This window comes from Camellia sinensis, chromosome 6 (assembly GCF_055761805.1).
Source record: "Camellia sinensis isolate YWXY chromosome 6, ASM5576180v1, whole genome shotgun sequence".
Lineage (NCBI taxonomy): Eukaryota > Viridiplantae > Streptophyta > Magnoliopsida > Ericales > Theaceae > Camellia > Camellia sinensis.
In genome coordinates, this window is record NC_138966.1 from 112,909,445 (window position 1) to 112,928,850 (window position 19,406).

A 19,406-nucleotide genomic window follows, 5' to 3' on the forward strand; every position below is an offset into this window, starting at 1 on the left:
AAGGCATGACCTAATAACGATAGACAAACACGCTCATTTTTGCAACCAAAACACACATTCACACACAAAGCATAGCGAGTGTGTGAATTCCACACGTGTGTGATACCCACGTATGTACTTTCTCCATGATTGTATATTTGAGTGTAAAAATTCAATGCGTCTTATCTATTATCTTTCTTAGAGCATGAACATGCCACATATGGCCTGTGTGGAAGCTAATTTACAAACATTCATATGTACATATCCAACTTAACCACCAAAATGCTAAACCCTCCTCAAGCTCATGACTGCACTTTAAAGCCCTAATCAAGCTCAAGCTCAATTTAAGAACTTATTTGGTATGAACTAAAAAAGTATATTTATTTATCTTTTTATTTTTTTTAGATCACATTACCTCTTTATTTTTCTACAAATATTTTTATATAAAATAAAAAAATATACTTAATTAGATCATTCTAAACAATTTTAAAACTCATGCTCAATTTAAGAGTTAAAAGAATATACTTATTTATCTTTTTTAAATCACATAACTTTTTTACTTTTTAACATATCTTTTTATAAAAAAATAAAAATATACACACATTTAAATTATCCGAAATAACTCTTCCAGCATTTAAATCTATTTCAAGTACAATCGACCTCTCCACAAAAGAGTGAGGAATAAAGCTATCTAAGTACTATCTCTCTTTCGTTTAAAAAAACAAAAAAAAACAAGGGAAAAAAAAAAGGTTATCTCTTCAGCCAAACCTACCTACTAACTCGTGTGCGCAGAATCTTTATGCACTGAGCAGAAACCTTTTTCATACAGAAAAATTTCACAATAATAAAGAAAGGGCTTGCTTCTCTCCAGAAATTACTGTTGAATCCAGCAAAAACCCACCACAGATTTTTTTTTTAATAATCTAAATCATTCAACGTGTAAAACTCATAAGTACTATATGCTTGTAAAAAATTACAATCGAATATCGATAGTTATATAATCAAATCAATTTTATATATAAAAAAATAGATAGTAAAAAAACAAACAATTAACAGAAATCTAATCAGATGAGATAACTATCGATATCCGATCAACGTAATTTTTTATAAACATATAATATTCAACGAGTTCTATCCATTGAACAGTTCAAATTATTAAAATTGTACCATGATAAACCTTACGGGCCCAACATCGGACTAGACAGAAACCCAACCCATAAAGAAAATGTTTCCTTACTCCACTTGCAATATGTGGTCGAAGATGATTCACACTTTTATTTTTCACTCTTTCCAATCTATCAAAATCAGTCTGCTCAGTAACAACAGCATTCAAGAGGCTATACCCACTTCAAAGTCCCACCACGACCTCCAAACAAAACATTAGTCCATTCTTAGGCTGTAAGACATGAAAAATCAAAGGCAGATACAATAATACAAATGCTCACATCTTTCTGAAGTTTCTAAGGTAATTCAACCCGTGAAGAACATTAAAGATAAAATACACGACATGGACAGCTGAACCATCCAAGCAAACAAACATCAGGAAAAAGAGAGTAAAAAAACAAAAAACAACATGGAAGAGAGAGAGAGGAAAAAAAAAAAGAATAAAGACAAAAAAAAAGAAGAGAAAAGCCCCATTCCAATGTGCGAAGATATTGTTCTGGCACCTTCCCGTCTGATTTTGAATTGTGCACTTACTGCATACAAATTTCCCATCCTATGCAACTCCATAGGACTAAAAAAAAAAAGAAGGAAAAACCCCATTACCAACTAAGTGTTCTATTTCTTTCTTCTATTCACATGCCAGTTTGGTGTCAAAGCTGCTCAAACAGATAGCAAAAGCCTGGAATGCAGATAAAGGATAGCGATAATCCATAGTAAACATATCCTTGCCAACCTTACCGAACTGCAAGATAGTTTTGTCATGGTCAGATTGGGCTGGCTGAGACGGTGTTGGTGCACCGGCAACAGGCTGTGTGGCAGCAATCAATTGGAAATTCTTGACAGACGCAACTGTAACTCTCCCCCGGAAGTTAAGGCACCAACACTGCAACTGCTCGTGCCACCTTGGTGCCTTGTTTCGAAGAACTAAAGGTCTGTCTTTTCCTTCCTCTCCTTCCTCACGTGGACCAACAATGTCTGAAAATCGGGAGCTACTGAACTCGGTTGAGTAGTTGTCAATTGATTTCGAGAACGAGATACTCCTGAATGAGTCTTCAAGGGAGCGAGGAAGGAGCTCAGGTTGGCCCGGGACAGTGCCACCTGGCTCAAGGGCTGAAGCAGGGATTGAATGCATGATGCAATGCATTTTGCGTGGACCTCTTGTGCCTAGCACATTCAGTTCATATGTGACTTGGGCGATGTTGTAGCTGCCTGAAGGGACTTTGGGAGAAACTTTTTTTGAGTGGAACCTACGGCTTGTACACCCAGGCGGGGAAAGATGAGCACTATTGTATGGCTGCTGTGTGTCATAAATTATGAATTTTGTGCCAAGGAAATTTGACCTGTTACAAGGGAAATATATAAATCTGAAGGGCATTCATCAACCAAATGTGCAATGATAAATAAAAGATTAACTAATTTAAAAATTATATATTAAAATTTTTGGATCGTCTTAGTTGAACCGAATCATGGTCCATTCGAACGTCTTCTTTATTGCTTAAAAAGTATATATATATATATATATATATGTATACATGTATATCTAAAACACATAACTACTAACAAATTGTCTGTACAACTCATACTGAAGAACACCGTAAAGCGGCAATTTATTTCCACATTTAAATTTGAGCACGCTGTGCATAATATAAATGAGCTTTATTAAATTTTTTCTTCAAACCCTTAGACAGAAGGCAAATATTTCGACATACAAAATATACAGTAACATAATCAGGAAGTACCACCCCTTAAATATAAAACACCCATTTATGTCTGAACTCTTAGGCTACAAACCTGGAGCCAACTCTTCTGAAAAATTATAAGAAGTTCATGAAATTTTGGCTTCAAGTAAACTTTGTATTAACATCTTAGGATTAATCCGCCACACGTGTGTTAAGAAAACCCAAGTGGGATTTGGGACCACAAAAATGCAACTCCATGATCCAAAAAACCATTTATTTTGTTAAGTGGATGCCAGCAGAGATATCCATGGAATAAATTAATGTATTGAACCCAGAGAATAAGAGAGTTCCACTAATTTCCCTTCTCTTGTCCATTGCCTACCACCCTCAAGAAATAAAGAAAAAAAATAAATAAAAAATAAAATAAAAACGCCCTTTCTCTCATTCAATTATTACCCTTTCTAGTTCTCAAGAGCTATCAGGAGCAGTAACATATTTGAAAAGGGAGTATTAGTTTTAAAATTTAAATGTACCTTTGCTAGAAAAGCCATCCACTAGTGTGCTCGTATAGATTAATACAATACACACACAAACATATATATATATATATAAACATCATTAATAAAAAATAGCAGTTAAACGTAATGGAAATAAGTAGATTCCTAGAATAGAGATTTGGCAATCAAATGTATGTCAACCATAATTATGAAGACTTTAGCACCCCCAAGACTGAGCAGTTCTTAAATTGCACGCTTACCTTAGTTTTCCTATGTAAGTGCTGCTTGATCTTGATATGTTATCTGCATCCATGGAAATCACATACTCTGTGCAAGTAGTTCGCCGACTCCGTTTTGCAGAAAGAAGAAATTTCCCATTTTCAACAAGCAAGGCTGCAAGAGCAAAGCATTGAATCACAAAAGAATATTAGGAAACAAATGACAAAGGCAGGAAAAATAAATTGAAGGCTATTGTTTGAGAGACAGTTTTGAGTCCAGCAAGGTCAAGTGCAACAACTGGATTAACCCTAGCACTGGACTATGAGAAGTCAAGGCTACTGAATTATCACCTAATTGAACTTTATGTTTATTTAGCTAATATAAATGTTCGGTTTTGTTTGGCTTACTCAACTCACCCCGTCTGAGATAGAACATGCATGATTTGCTACACATATACATAGAAATTGAATAAATAGATTGTTCCTCTCAAAGCAGTGGCAACAATTACAGCTGAGCTAATTGCATAACAAGGCCAGTTGGTCAAAATGAAATTCTAGCAAGCACACAAGTAGAATTGCATACAATTCCAGCACAAAAAGAGAAATTGGGCAACTATGTTCAGTAGGTAACACTTGGAAGCTATAATGTGGACAATCAGAACACAGACCTCAATCCCTGGTGCTGGTTTAGTCAAAACAATTAACAAATGCATAGTTGGCTTGTAGAGAAAACTGGGAAGTTTCCAACAGATAAATTCAGAATCAATTATATTTCAATAGTAACCACATAGATGAGGAGTAGGAGTTGAGTGACTCAGTAAAAAATAAAGGGTTACAACAATACTCTGACAGAGCTGCATTACATATTTAAATAAGACCAGATGCAAAAGATATGGTCTGCTCTGCTGTTTCATTGTGGTCTCATTAATACGCTGATTGAACCTCTTGCTGTTGCATTCATGAGTTCCAGGATTTCCACAAACCAATGTTGGATTCAGAACAACAATGCTGGGTTTTTTGTCCCACAGAGGAGCAAGTTTTTCCACACATATCAGAAAGAGCAACTAGTTCTAGGCTAAACAAGGAGGATAAGATGCATCTATGTTTCAAAATAGATGCTTGAAGCCAAAAGAAGCATGAGCTGCATTATGCCATGTTGACATTGCCTTAGTAAGCTCAGTTCAACAAATCTTACCCAATGCAAATATTACAAAATTATGAACCAAATGATTGTACTTTTGCCCAACTCCAAGACATCATTAAATAAAGAAAAATACGGAAGTTGATAACACTCAATTTAAGATGACCATTGATCTCCATGGGGCAGGTCATGCATAACAAACCAAAGTTCACAAACTAGTAGCAATTAAATGGTTATAAGAAATCCTTCCTTACCAGGGCTAAGGCAAAGGAAAAGGCGGTAAGTTAAATTCGCTTTGTCTCTCTTAATGAAGCACTGAATGGTTCCATCTCGATGCCCTGGCTGTAAAAGAGAAATAAATCAGAAATGTCATGCAGCTTTGGCAGAAAATTTATTCATATTCATTAATTCTATATTTGTATTAATCAAAATGTCATAAGAATGATTCATTTTTAAGGAACATTATAGGTGAATTTAGAAAGTAGCTAAGCAATATTAAAAACCAAAGCAAGACGAGAGAAAATAAAACCCACCTGCTTCAGGGAGACTGGAAAGGTAATTTTCCCTGAAAACTCGGGGCTTTCGACAATTTCTTTGCACATTTCCCTCCATGACCTGCACACAGCAGCACAGGCAACAACATGTTTGCGAGCAGGCCAACCATTCTCACTTGCCTCTAACCTCTTAATCACATCACGAAGAAGCTCTGGTGGGAGGCTAGCCCAACAGCTATTCTGGATGACCGGAGGCTGGTCATGCAACTCATGGACCGCGCTATGAGATTTTCCCCTGTGATGTCCAGGTAGCCTCACCTCAAAACTCCGCCTTGATATGCTTCCAAAGCCATCCCTTACATCACGGACTATACTGCGGAATGACATATACTCTAGTCCGTTTGAAACCAAACAGAATGTTTATAGATACTTTTTCCCAGTATGTTTGCATAAAATATTTATTCCACAGCTTCCACTTAAGCCAAATGGCGACTAAAGATCAACAACATTTGTATGCATAGATAACTGCATAACAACAAACGATTTAGTTCAAAATTTTGTCTACGAAGCTTAGTGAACAAGGAAAAGAATAGACAACGATGGATGAGGAAAAAAACAAAAATGAAAGAAAGGAAGATTCCTACAAAAGCAAACTTCACATGTACTTAAAAGCAGAGCCTACTACCAGAATAAATGGAACGCGGGCCTTTTAACTCTTATATATATGTTTTTTCTTTTAAATTCAAAATTTTATTCCTAACCACATTTTTTTATTTAACGCAGAACACTATGAACTACCTTTTTGCATTTATTTGTCTCCAAGTGTTCACATTCAAGTAAAAAAATTTGTTAGCCATAACAATTTTTAAGAAAAAAGAAAATTTTGATAGTTAATCCCGTATTCCTGTAGTTTGGGAATAAAGTTTGCCAAACTGTAAAATGATCAAAGTTCCACAGATCGCGCCATTTTGACACTTCAATGTTGTTAATGTAACACCTATGTACTATTTATCCAAAACCGATTATGATAGAAAATCTAAAAAGACCACCACAAAGGAAGCATAGGCCACAGGTAGTCAATACCCCCCCCACCCCCCCCAAAAAAAAAATACTAAAAAAAAAGAGTAAAATTTTCCTAGAGGCGAGAGCAGAGCAGCCACCACACCATTCCAAAACAGCATGCAAAGATGTGAAAGAAGGAGACAGCAAGGGCTGGAAAGGGGATTCATAATTGAAAATTTAAAGAAAATTGGAAATACCCAATTGAAGTTTGATTACACACATATTCAAGTGGGAGAGAGAAATCTATACATATCTGAAGAAAATATACATAAATATGCACACATATAACAATGTCCAGCGATCAGAAATACAATTTCACTTGTTGCCCTTCAGAGTTAAGTGGAAGAGATCCAAATATAGAGACTTTGACAAAACAAACCAAAAGTCATGCATTTAACAATCAGATCATAAAATGTAAATTTAGTAAAAAAGACCCACAACAGAAATTTCAAACAAAAATACCAAAACTCAGCCTAAACTCATAAAAAACCCAATAACTCCATGAATTTCACAATAAAGAGTACACAAAAAAATTACCCAGCTCAAATTACCAACCAATTTTCCTGTATAGTAAAGAGAAAAAAAAAAAAAAAACTGAAGGAAAAAAAAAAACCGAGATTCTTGTTCATCAGTTTTGACTAAACAATCAGAGAGAGAACTTGAACACAAATTTTTATACACATTTCTGGGCAGAGTTGAAGAACAATCTACAGAAGAAAGCTTGAAAAATCAGAAAGAAAAAGCTAACACTTTGGGAAAGCTCCATAGGGATTCAGCCATTCAAATACACACAAACATGTAAATACATACACGTATATATATATAGATATAGAAAATGAAATCAGAGTCGAGATCAGAAGTGTGAGCACTCTCACCTTCTAATCTATCAGGCCTCCATCACTCAGATCCTTCGCTTTTCCACACCGTTTCTCTCTCTCTCTCTCTCAAATGTCCGAAGGCTCTCTCTCTTCTGTCTGTCTCTCTCTCCTCTTTTCGGATTCCAAAACTTATTAAATCCAACGCACAGATAAAATTCTGTTTAGCATTTTATTACAGTTGATCGGTTTAATTAATGAAATAATCGGTTTAATTAATGAAATATGCTAGACATCAATCATAAACATTTACTAAAAATTTTATTAAAAGTCTCACATTGGAATTGTTTGTTACAACTTTTAAAATGTGATTATTGGAGCATTTCCAACCCAATTCTCTCGTTAAGAGGATGAAAATAATATTTTTTATTTAAAAAATAAATATAGAATATGCCACTATTTATTTAAATTCCAATCACAAACTTTCATTTTCTTTCGGATAGGTGTTATCTACCGTAATTTTTTATTTATTTTTATTTTTTTAACTTGTTGAGCATTTTTTTTTAAACATTAATAATCATTTTCTTCTCTAAAGATTTCTCTCGAAAATATTTTCATCAAAAAGTAAATAATTTTTGTTCATTAACAAATATTTAATTTTGAAATTTTTGTAAAATATATTTAATATTATACTCATTTTAAAGGTATAATTTCACTCTTTTTAATGATACCAATTTTATAAAAATTAAATTTACATATTAAAAGTTATTTGTAATATAATAAAAAATATAAAATGAATAGTATTTTAGAGAGAATCCTCTATTTTTCATCATCTCTCTAAATATAGAGGATCAACCCATCCTCCTTCTAAATAGAGATGGATTTAGAGGATGGGTTGAAGGAACAAATCTTTCAAATATGAAGTTATAGAGGGTGGATTGGAGATGCTCTAACTTATTTTGATTTAGGAGTTTATACTGTACGAATTTTTCCTAAATATGACTTAATGTGGCTTATGCATGATTATACTAGATTCATCTCATTAAGAAAGATAGATGTACATCAATTAGATGGTGACTAATCATTGATGGATGCACCTATATATACAATGTATAGAAGACTAATGTTAATGCATTGAATGTGCTAGATTCATTATGAATGAATCTTAGAGATGCATTATGTATCTATTATGAATATATAAGATACATTAATCTATCTAATGAATTCATTAATATAGAAGATGCATTATGTATCATGAATGTATAAGATACATTAATCTATTTAATGAAGTTCATTGAATAAATGGATTATTTGATGGGAAGAATACAGTATAAATAGTGTAAGGTTCCAAACCACACTCATCATCAAAACTCAAGTTGTCACCACAAGAAGGCACCCATCGCCTAGAGAGAGAAAAGTGGTTTGAAGATCTTGGACAAGTAAATAACTTAAAGATCAAGATCTTCTATTCAAGGTTTTTCTTTCTTACAAGAGGATTTCATACTATCATGGATCAATGTATGTATTCACTTATTTTGTATAGTAGAAATTCATATAGTTTTCATGTATAGAATTGAATCCTTAATGGTTTTTGGTTTATATTCCGCAAAGTTTTCTATCAATTGGTATCAGAGCATGGTTCTCAATTCTTATGCATGAAACGTATAAGTATAAATTTCATTTTATGATGATGTTTTGTGTAACAAGTGCAAAACCTTGATTTAAACTTGTCCAAATTTTTATTTTTATTTTTGGCCAATTCTTTATTCTATTGATATTAAAATAAAAATTGAAAATTATTGAGCAAGTGGTAATTAAGATAATGTTTTATGCACTTATAATATTTTGTTACACACCTTATGAGCTGAAACATTGTTGATCAGCCCAACGGAGGTTCAACACTATGTATGTTTGAACAACCGAGATGATTAGTATAATAAATATAGCAATAAATTTTTCTGCCCAACGGTGATAAACTTCTCACATGCTTTAGTTAATAAAATAAAATAAGAGACATTGAGTTTTTTTGCCCAACGGTGATAAACTCGTTACGGTCTTAATGATTATTTTATTTTATTTTATGTTGTTTATTTTTATTAGTCATCTCATTTATTTTTATGAATTGTTAAAATATATTGTTATTCGGTCCAACGGAAGGATAACTTGATTTCGTATCTAACTAATTATGTTTTATAGTTAGATATATTTAACTTGTGGTATTATTTTTATGAGATGTGAAAAATAGTTTTCTTGATTACATTATATAATGGATATTATGTGTTTGCAGCATTGAATCCTACTGCAATTAATAGTTACTTGTCTGGAATTGAAGCTTTGAGTAGAACTAATTTTAAGAAATGGAAGGAACAAATTGGAATTGTTTTGGGAATTATGGATTTAGACTATGCATTAAAAGAGCCAGCTCCTACAAAGCCTAACGATACAAGTTCTAAGGAACACATGGCTTTATATGAAAAATGGGAACGTTCTAATCGCTTAAGTCTAATGATTATGAAAAACTCAATTACGCTTGCAATTCAAGGAGCAATCTCTGTTTCTGAAAGTGCAGTGAGCTATATGAAATCTATTGAAGAACAATTCATTGAAACTTCCAAATCCCTTGCTAGTACTCTCATGATTAAAATGATGACAATGAAATATGATGGTTTGAGTGGTGTTCGTGAACATATCTTAAAGATGAATGACATGGCCTCTCAGTTAAATGGAATGGACATGGAAATTTCTGAAGGTGTTCTTGTTCATTTCATTATGACTTCTCTTCCTGCGCAATTTGGTCATTTTAAGATCAATTATAATACGCAGAAAGATAAGTGGAAAATGAGCGAGTTAATTGCCATGTGTGTTTAAGAAGAAGAGAGACTTAAAGCTGAAAAGCCTGATATGGCTCACCTTACCACCTTGGGTCCAACCAAAAAGATTTTCAAGAAAGGCAAAAGTAAGAAGAAGAAGAATGCAAATGATGAAACTCACAAGGCTATTGAAGAAAATAAGATTCGATGCCATTTCTGTCAAAAGAGAGGTCACATAAGGAAGGATTGTCCAGGTTTTAAAAGTTGGTTGGACAAGAAAGGTAACACTCAATGCTTTGTGTCTTATGAATCCCTTTTGGTAGATGTTCCACCAAATTTTTGGTGGATTGACATTGGTGCAAGTATTCACATAACAAATTCCATGCAGGGATACCTTACAAGTAGGAAACTAAATAAAGGAGAACGAACCATTACGGTTGGGAATGGAATAGAAGTGGACGTTGAGGCTATTGGCACCCTCCGTCTAATTTTAGACTCTGGTTTCATTTTAGATTTAGTAAACACAGTCTATGTTCCTGTTTTTACTAGAAACCTAATTTCTATTTCACAACTTGATTCCTGTGGTTATGAATTTAAGTTTGGAAATAATAGAGTCTCTTTATTCCACAATTCTCATATGATTGGTTCTGGTACTTTATATGGTAATCTTTATTCATTGAATTTAGATTCCACATATGCACAATCTCTTTTATCCTTTAATGTAAACGACTTGGTAAATAAAAAGAGAAAGCGAGTAAATGAAAATTCATCCATGTTGTGGCATAAGCGCTTGGGTCACATATCAAGAGAAATGATGGAATGTCTTATTAAAGACAGAATTTTAAGTTCACTTGATTTTTCTGATTTTAGTACTTGTGTGAATTGCATTAAAGGAAAATACACAAAGACAAAGAAAAAGAGTGCTACTAAGACTACTGAATTATTAGACACAATTCATATTGATATATGTAGTCCCTTTACTGTTCCAACTATTTCTGGACATAAATATTTTATTACTTTTATTGATGACTTTTCTAGGTATACTTATGTATATCTTATTCGTGAAAAATCAGAAGCTGGATATGTTCAAACTCTATAAAGCTGAAGTTGAAAATCAACTTGGCAGACAGATTAAAAGTGTAAGATCTGATAGAGGTGGTGAATATTATGGTAGATTCACTAAGTCGGGTCAAAATCCAAGTGCTTTTGCTTTATTTTTGGCTGAGAATGGTATTGTTGCTAACCACACAATGCCTAGTATACCTGAGCAAAGTTGTGTAGCTGAGCGACGAAACTGTACTCTTTTGGACATGATGAGAAGCATGATGAGTAACTCTTCTTTGCCAGATTACTTGTGGGGTGAAGCTTTAAAAATTGTTGTACATGTTCTTAATAGGGTTCCTAGTAAAGCTGTGTCTATAACTCCTTATGAGTTGTGGGTTGGTAGGAAACCTAATTTGAATTATTTACATGTATGGGGTTGTCCTACTGAAGCAAAAATTTTCAACCCACAAATAAAGAAATTAGACCCTAGAACTATAAGTTATTATTTCATTGGATATCCTGAGAGATCAAAGGGTTTTAGATTCTATTGTCCCACTCATAGCACAAGAATTGTTGAAACTAGAAATGCTGTGTTCTTAGAGGATGAAAACATTAGTGGGAGTATGAATCTCAAAAATATTTCTTTGGAGGAAAATCGTGATTTTACGCCTTCCACGATTATCCAAGAAAATGTAGTACCTGAACCTATTGGTACACAAGAGATTTCTCACATTGGAAAAGAGGTTGTCCCAGTTGCAGAACAACCTTTACGCAGATCACAAAGAGAAAAGAAACCAGCCATATCAGATGACTATGAGGTTTAACTAAATGAGTGTGATATAGGCTTGGAGAACGATCCTGTTTCTTATGCCCAAGCCATGAAAAATAGAAATGCTCTAAATGGTTAAATGCCATGAAAGATGAGTTAAAATCCATGAAAGACAACAATGTCTGGGATCTTGTAGAATTGCTTAAGGGAGCCACAACTGTTGGATGCAAATGGGTTTTTAAAACCAAGCGTGATCCTAAAGGCAATGTCAAAAGATACAAGGCCAGATTAGTTGCTAAAGGATACACTCAAAAAGAATTCTCTTCTAATTGGTTGGGCCGTAGGTGCGATGATTTACTTCACGGGCGAGGTCTCTGGTTCAGGTCCAGGATGGCCCAACTGCGCCAGGGAAAAGAATAGAAGAACGGGCTAATCTAGTCTTTCACAATAAGGCGATAGACGGAACTGCCATGAAATGATTTATTAGTCGATTAATAGATCACTTCAGAATGGCATATACATCACACATCCTGGATGATCCAATTCGCAAGGACCATGATTGGGAATTGTTTGATCGTCTTTCTCTGAGGAAGAGGCGAAATATAATCAACTTGAATTCGGGACCGCTATTCGAAATCCGCGGATACATATAATTCAGAAGAATATGTGAGTGATTCATATACAGCATCTCTTTCTTTTATCAAGGGTTCTACTAATTGATATGTTTATAAGGAAACTTATTCTCCTGTTTCTAATAAAGATTCCTTGAGAATAGTCATGGCCGTAGTAGCTCATTATGATTTAGAGTTACATCAAATGGAAGTTAAAACAGCTTTTTTGAATGGTGACTTGCATGAAGTGGTCTACATGGACCAACCTGAAGGTTTTCAGGATGAAAGTAAGGGAAAATATGGTTTGTAGGCTTAAGAAGTCCATATATGGTCTAAAGCAGGCATCTTGACAATGGTATCTTAAATTTCATGAAGTTCTCACTAAATTTGATTTTATGGATAATGTTGTTGATCAATGTGTCTGCCTTAAAATCGGTGGGAGAAATATCTGCATTATTGTTTTGTATGTTAATGATATACTGCTTGCTAGCAATAATTTGGAAATGATACATGAGACAAAGAAATTCCTTACAAGAAATTTTGAAATGAAAGATCTTGGTGAAGCCTCTTTTGTATGTTAATGATGTACACATCCTAACATAGCATTTGTAGTTGGTATGCTTAGGCGATACCAAAGCAATCCCGGACTTGATCATTGGAAAGCAGTTAAGAAAGTGTTGCGATATTTACAAGGCACTAAGGATTACATGCTCACTTATCAAAGAACAGACAGCCTTGAAGTGGTTGGTTATTCAGATGCTGATTGTGCTGGATGTAAAGACACTCGAAAGTCCACTTCTGGGTACATTTTTATGCTTGCTAATAGACCCATTTCGTGGAAGAGTCATAAGCAATCTCTGACAGCCTCTTCCACTATGGAGGCAGAGTTCATTGTATGTTATGAAGCCCCATGTCATGCAGTATGGCTAAAGAATTTCATATTTGGATTACAACTTGTCGATTCAATTTCGAAGGCCTTACAGATTTATTGTAATAATGATGTTGCTATGCGGTTCTCCAATAATAACAAAATTTCAGGAGGATCAAAGCATATTGATATCAAGTATCTAGTTGTTAAAGAAAGGGTTTTGAATCAGATTGTTTCCATCTCTCATATTGGTACTACACTCATGTTAGCAGATCATTTAACTAAAGGTCTCACATCTAAGCTCTTTCAAGAACATGTTGCGCGCATGGGCTTAGTAGAAGGTTTATCATGTTTAGACTTGAAATGAATGTATTATGTTCGGGATAAATGTTATGTTATAATCATCTTCTGTTAGTAATGATTATGTTTGTTGTTTTCATTCTTTATACTTGTGCACAATTTAGAAGAATATGTAAACAACGGGACCGTTATAGATGAATTAGTATTAATCACCATTATGTTGCTAATGTCATCTCTGTAATGTAAGACTCACTTATTCATGTTGATGGAAAATATTAACACTATAACCATTGTACAATCTTGATCAATGTGTAAATCACTGACTACAATGATTTGGTACTAATAATTTCATTGAACAGAATTTAATGGTGATGGTGCAATCTTCTAGTGGGAGAACCTTGGCCATATTATGATAATCTAGTGACGTAATATAATCATGCAAGCCAAGTGAGAGATTGTAAGAATTTTTCCTAAATATGACTTAATGTGGCTTATGCATGATTATACTAGATTCATCTCATTAAGAAAGATACATGTACATCAATTAGATGGTGACTAACCATTGATGGATGCACCTATATATGCAATGTATAGAAGACTAATGTTAATGCATTGAATGTGATAGATTCATTATGAATGAATCTTAGAGATGCATTATGTATCTATTATGAATATGTAAGATACATTAATCTATCTAATGAATTCATTAATATAGAATATGCATTATGTATCATGAATGTATAAGATACAATAATCTATTTAATGAAGTTCATTGAATGAATGGATTATTTGATGTGAAGAATACTAGTATAAATAGTGTAAGGTCCCAAATCACACTCATCATCAAAACTCAAGTTGTCACCACAAGAAGGCTCTCATCATCTAGAGAGAGAGAGAGAGAGAGAGAGAGAGAGAGAGAGAAGTGATTTGAAGATCTTAGACAAGTAAAGAACTTAAAGATTAAGATCTTCTATTTAAGGTTTTTCTTTCTTACAAGAGGATTTCATACTATCATGGATCAAGGTATGTATTCACTTATTTTGTATAGTAGAAATTCATATAGTTTTCATGTATAAAATTGAATCTTTAATGGTTTTTGTTTATATTTCGTAAAGTTTTCTATCAATACTAGACTGTTTGGTATAGCTTTTGTTTATAATTTATTAGGCAGAAATAGCCTAAATAAACTGAAAAAAGTTGATTATTTGAAAGTTGAGATAAGAATACTTTTAGTTTCTGCTTTCTGATTATCAACTTTTAACTTAAAAAAGTTTCAGCAAACAGGGCCATTGTCAAATGTCTCACATGATTACATGGGTGTGGGATCATATGACTCTTACATTCATGTAAAACATTTGATAAAAATTTTGATAAATCTTTTACGTTATGTTTGATTGGGAGATTTGTAAAGGAATTTAAAAAATAAAAGGAAAAAAGGTAAGTAAAATATGAATAAAATATACCTACATTTTATCTAATTTTATATACCTTTTCCTTTTCACTTTTCAATTTTCAAATCCTTCAATTAAACACAGCATTAGAGTTTCTAACATTACTCTTAAGCCATGTTTGCTTTGCTGATTTGGTTAGATAAGATTATTAATGTGATGAGATTGAGTGAGATAATTAATAATGTAGTGTTATTAATATAAGATATAGTAATGTAATGGTATTAATTGATTAAGATTAAAGTCATAAAATAACATAATTACCTTTATTTCATTGTAGAAACATTAAAATTAAGGGACTACCACTCCAATTTGAGTACTAACTTCTTACAATTTTTCTAACCAAACACTAGCGGGCTCACCTTACTTTTAGTGCAATCTTCCAATTCATGGGGGCAAACAAAAAAAGTCCTCAATTAATTCCAGCTCGAACTTCTACAGGCTGCTGGTGTGTAGGGACTGTTTGGTAACATTTTTTTTATAAAATTTGTTAAATTATTTGATATATTTTTAAGAAAAATGTTTAAAATAAAAAAAAACTCTAAGATTTGAGTCTTGTAATAAAAATAAATTCTAATTTTTTTAATTTTATCAATTTAAATTCTAATCTTTGATTTGTTTTAAACTCAAAGCATTGGTCTATTTTTGTTAATTAAAATTGACAGAAAATGAAGTATTTTAGTCATTAAACTCAATGCAAATATATTTTAGACATTTTATATACATTTATATTGAGTTTAATGACTAAAATATATTTTTTCTGTTGATTTTACTTAACGAAAATAAGTTAGTGGTTTAAATTGAAAACAAATCGAAAGATTAGGATTGACACAATTAAAAACTCATGGTTTATCTTGTTACAATGGTTAAATTGGATTTTTTAAAATAATTTTTCTTATTTTTTATCTACAATTTATTAAATCAAAATAATTTTAAATAAGTTAAAAATATTAATTATCTAAAATTAAAGAATGAGTATTTTAATATTAATTTATTAATTATTAATTTTCAACTTACTATAGGCGTCACCAAACACTCCGTCCTGCGCTTCGATGGAATTATGTTTGGTAGTGTTTGGTTGCTTGATTGTATTAATATCCACTCATTTTGACAAGGTGTGAAGCAACAACAAATTAGGAGGAAGGCTATAATAATGCCACATTTAACAAACAATAGGCTGTGGAATCATTAAATTAATAAAGTATTAATATATGTGTGGCATGATAAATTAAATATAACAACAAAATATAATTCTTATAACTTTGTTTAAATTATTTGATCAAACTTCTAATATCTTATGTGATTATATATAGGCCTATTTTGGGAAAATTACACGTTTTAGTTAAAAAGTCACTATTAAAAAGTTAACTATTCTCTTTACTTTTATGCATATTTTTTTATAAAAAATTAAAAAATTACTAAAAAATAAACTTCCAAAACAACCTATAAGGTACATTTTATTATATTTTTTGTTGTTTGTATTTTTTATACAAACTGTATAATTATTTTAAAACTTTTACCATATGTTATAAGTTCATGCATTAACATAATTCATATTTTAAATATAAAGTCCTATATTAGTTTATAAATTTAATATAAACTAACTAATACCATCTTATTAGTTCACAAATAAATATACTTTTTTTTTTTTTTAAACTTCAACCTAATAGCATCATATTAATTATTTCATTATCATACTCACAATCTACTCAATCTAAGAGAATCAAACATGCCTAATATACTATAACCTAAAGAATGTTAAAAAGTTAGAAAGGCAAGCTTAGTGAATTTGAGAATTGTTCTTGTTTAATCAATAGTTGGCATTAGCATCAAATAATTCACTATTTGTTTAGATTGTGAGATGAGGAAAAAAAATAATAATTGTAATTTCTCATTTAGATAAAAAAAAAGAAAAGAAATGATTTTCATTTTTTTTAATCAGGAAATGATTGTGATTCATCACTTCTTTTTTGAATGAACAATGACTAAAAAAAGAATACACGTGCCGTTTTGTTTGATTTGTTTTGTACTTAGACGGATAGTTTAGCTATTATAATTTTTTTGTAAAGAATAATTTAGGTCCTCACCAAAATCTCACCACTTTTGGTAAATAATGAAACTTAAATTTGGTGTAATTTGTATTTCTCATTATTTTTCTTTATTTCTCATCATTACTCATCTCATTAATCATATAAATAAGTGATGAGAAATCTTATTCTCTCCATTTCATTTATTTCCTCACCAAACCTCTCAATGGGAAATGTTTTTGGCCAATTATGCTGGATAAGTGTCACCAACCTGCCATATTGAACTTGTTTAATCTATAATCTAAATAAGTCGATTTAAAAATGTCAACAAACAGGTATTTCATGTAAATACCACCTTAACCATTTTGAGTTTTGAGTTTTTGTTTTCTTTCTCATGCCTAGTTATACTTAGATTTTGAATTTGTCAAGTGAAATAAAAATGAAATGGAAAGTTAACTAGTTATAATGTTTGGTAATTATTTCGTTTTTAGTTTTCAATTTATATTTATAAAAATTTAAAAAACTGTCATAAAAATTTGTTTGATAATTTTTTTGATTTGTAAATGGTTGTCTCAGTTTGTAAATTTGAGGAAAAAATGTAAACTCAAAAAATGAGTTTACGTTGGTTTTTAAATAGAAATTTAAAAATTTGACTAACAAATTTTTTTTTTCAATTAATTTTTTTTTTTCCAATTATAATGTGTATGATCCCATTGTCATAAATAATAAATAATAAATATAAATATTTTAGCCTTGAACAAACATATTTTTTAATTTATGCTTTTAAAATTTTTCAAAGATTTTGTTCAAATCAAACGTGTTTGTAGTTTATGTTTTTTTTTATAAAAATAAACAAAAATCAGTTTATAAAATTTTTATAAATATAAATTAAAAACATAAACGTTACCAAGCACTAAATATTAATTTTTTAGGAAATGACCAAAATGATGGATTTTTTTTATAAGCAAAATAAAATATTTCCAATCCACATTATTTAATATTGATATGTGTAAAACGTTATTTCTTTGTTATGAAGAAAGTTTGGTGGGCTAAACTTTTGCCTTTTCGGGTGAAATGACCTTATTGTCCTTATGGTGGAGCCCATATTGAGGGTAAAATAGTCTTTACACTATTTTAGTATGATTTCCTAAAAAATTTATTTTTAATCAAATGTTACTATTTTAAGTCAAACACAAAACTTGGGTTTGATTTAAGTCTTCGTTTGAGAAGAGCTAAAATAGTATGATTTTTTTGGTTTTTTTAGTTTGACTTTTTTAGCCTTGTTTGGTTTTTGTTTTTGACTTTTTGATTTTTATGAATGAAAAAGTGTAATGATTATAATTTGAATGTGACATTTTATCTAATTCACTTATGTAGCTAATTTTATCTTTTGTCTTTATTAGCCAAAAAGCCAAAACCAAAACCAAACATAGCTTTAGTGAAAACAACTTGCCTTTGAATTATTATTGTTGACGGTGCCGTATGTAATGGATATATTATTCTATTGTACCTTGTCTTTTTTTTGGGTAACAGTTGTGCTATGTAGCCCGAAATACCTAGGCTCGAATGGCCTGCTTTTTTTTTTTCTTTTCTTTTTCCTTGCCCTCCTATGCAGTTTCCTCTCTCTTTCTCTCAAATAGAATTCCACAATCCAAAACCCCAAAATCAAAAACAAAATCAGAATCTAAATCAAAAAATCAAAATCAAAATAAAAATCAAACCCAAATCTATACAGATATTCCAAATCTACACAAATCAAAATCAAAATCTAAAATCAAAATAAAAAATAAAGGAAGAAGGAGAAGAGCAGAGGAAGAAAGAAGAAGAAAGCAGAGCAAGAAGGAGAGAAAGAAGAAACAGAGAGAAGAAACAGAGATCTGTGTATTCATACACACAGATCTGTGTATATACAGATCTATATAGCCCATTGTCCCTCCAACCCATCATCTCGGTCATTGCCCATTGTCTCTGTCTTTCTCCTTCTAGCCCATCGCCTCTCTTCCTCCCTTTTTCCTTTTTCTTCTCTCTTTCCTCTTCCCTCTTCTTTCTTCTCTGTTTCAGCGAGAAGAAAGAGAGGAGAAAAAAAAAAAAAAAAAATTCAAAACGACGTCGTTTTGAATTTCGGGGCAATCAAGCCTCGAAATTACAAACACATCCCCTGAGGTTTACTTAAATTACAAATTACCCCTTGTGGTTCTAGAAATTACATTATGTCCCCTAAGATTTCTAATTTCATAACAAATGGATCCTTTTATTAATAAATCATCAAGTTAATTAACGGTATTTCATAATATTAAAATTTTATTTCAATTAATAATTTAGATAATTTTATTATTGTATAGGTGAACAGTTAGAAATTTCACATTTTTAATTAATTCTGTTAAATAAAAAATTCTGACAGAGAAGTATTTATTATTTTCCAAACTACATGGGACAATTCGTATTTTAAGCAAATCTCAAGGGGTGTATTTGTAATTTAC

General features: G+C 31.7%; 2 protein-coding genes across 2 annotated transcripts; one reads left to right on the forward strand and one right to left on the reverse strand.

Annotated features, from left to right (window-relative positions):
• Positions 1 to 1,385: 1,385 nt before the first annotated feature.
• Positions 1,386 to 7,301, reverse strand: LOC114290092 (tubby-like F-box protein 8). Its single transcript, XM_028233988.2, has 5 exons — positions 7,110 to 7,301; positions 5,212 to 5,697; positions 4,933 to 5,020; positions 3,580 to 3,712; positions 1,386 to 2,483 (listed from the first exon to the last, which is right to left on the reverse strand). Exons 2-5 carry the CDS (start codon positions 5,557 to 5,559, stop codon positions 1,772 to 1,774), a joined length of 1,281 nt encoding a protein of 426 aa, XP_028089789.2. The 5' UTR covers positions 5,560 to 5,697; positions 7,110 to 7,301; the 3' UTR covers positions 1,386 to 1,771.
• Positions 7,302 to 8,557: 1,256 nt separating this feature from the next.
• Positions 8,558 to 9,917, forward strand: LOC145793503 (uncharacterized). The gene is made up of 2 exons (XM_082876347.1): positions 8,558 to 8,567; positions 9,337 to 9,917. The coding sequence occupies exons 1-2, from the start codon at positions 8,558 to 8,560 to the stop codon at positions 9,915 to 9,917; spliced, it is 591 nt and encodes a 196-aa protein (XP_082732473.1).
• The last annotated feature ends 9,489 nt before the right edge of the window (positions 9,918 to 19,406 follow it).

What these genes read in the sequence shown, in the direction of transcription:
- LOC114290092 (XM_028233988.2), bottom strand. Translation starts at nt 5,559, where the DNA reads ATGTCATTCCGCAGTATAGTCCGTGATGTAAGGGATGGCTTTGGAAGC. An exon ending in TTTCCTTTGCCTTAGCCCTG is followed by an intron (nt 3,713 to 4,932) that starts GTAAGGAAGGAT and finishes TTGCTCTTGCAG; the next exon opens with CCTTGCTTGTTGAAAATGGG. An exon ending in ACTTACATAGGAAAACTAAG is followed by an intron (nt 2,484 to 3,579) that starts GTAAGCGTGCAA and finishes CCCTTGTAACAG; the next exon opens with GTCAAATTTCCTTGGCACAA.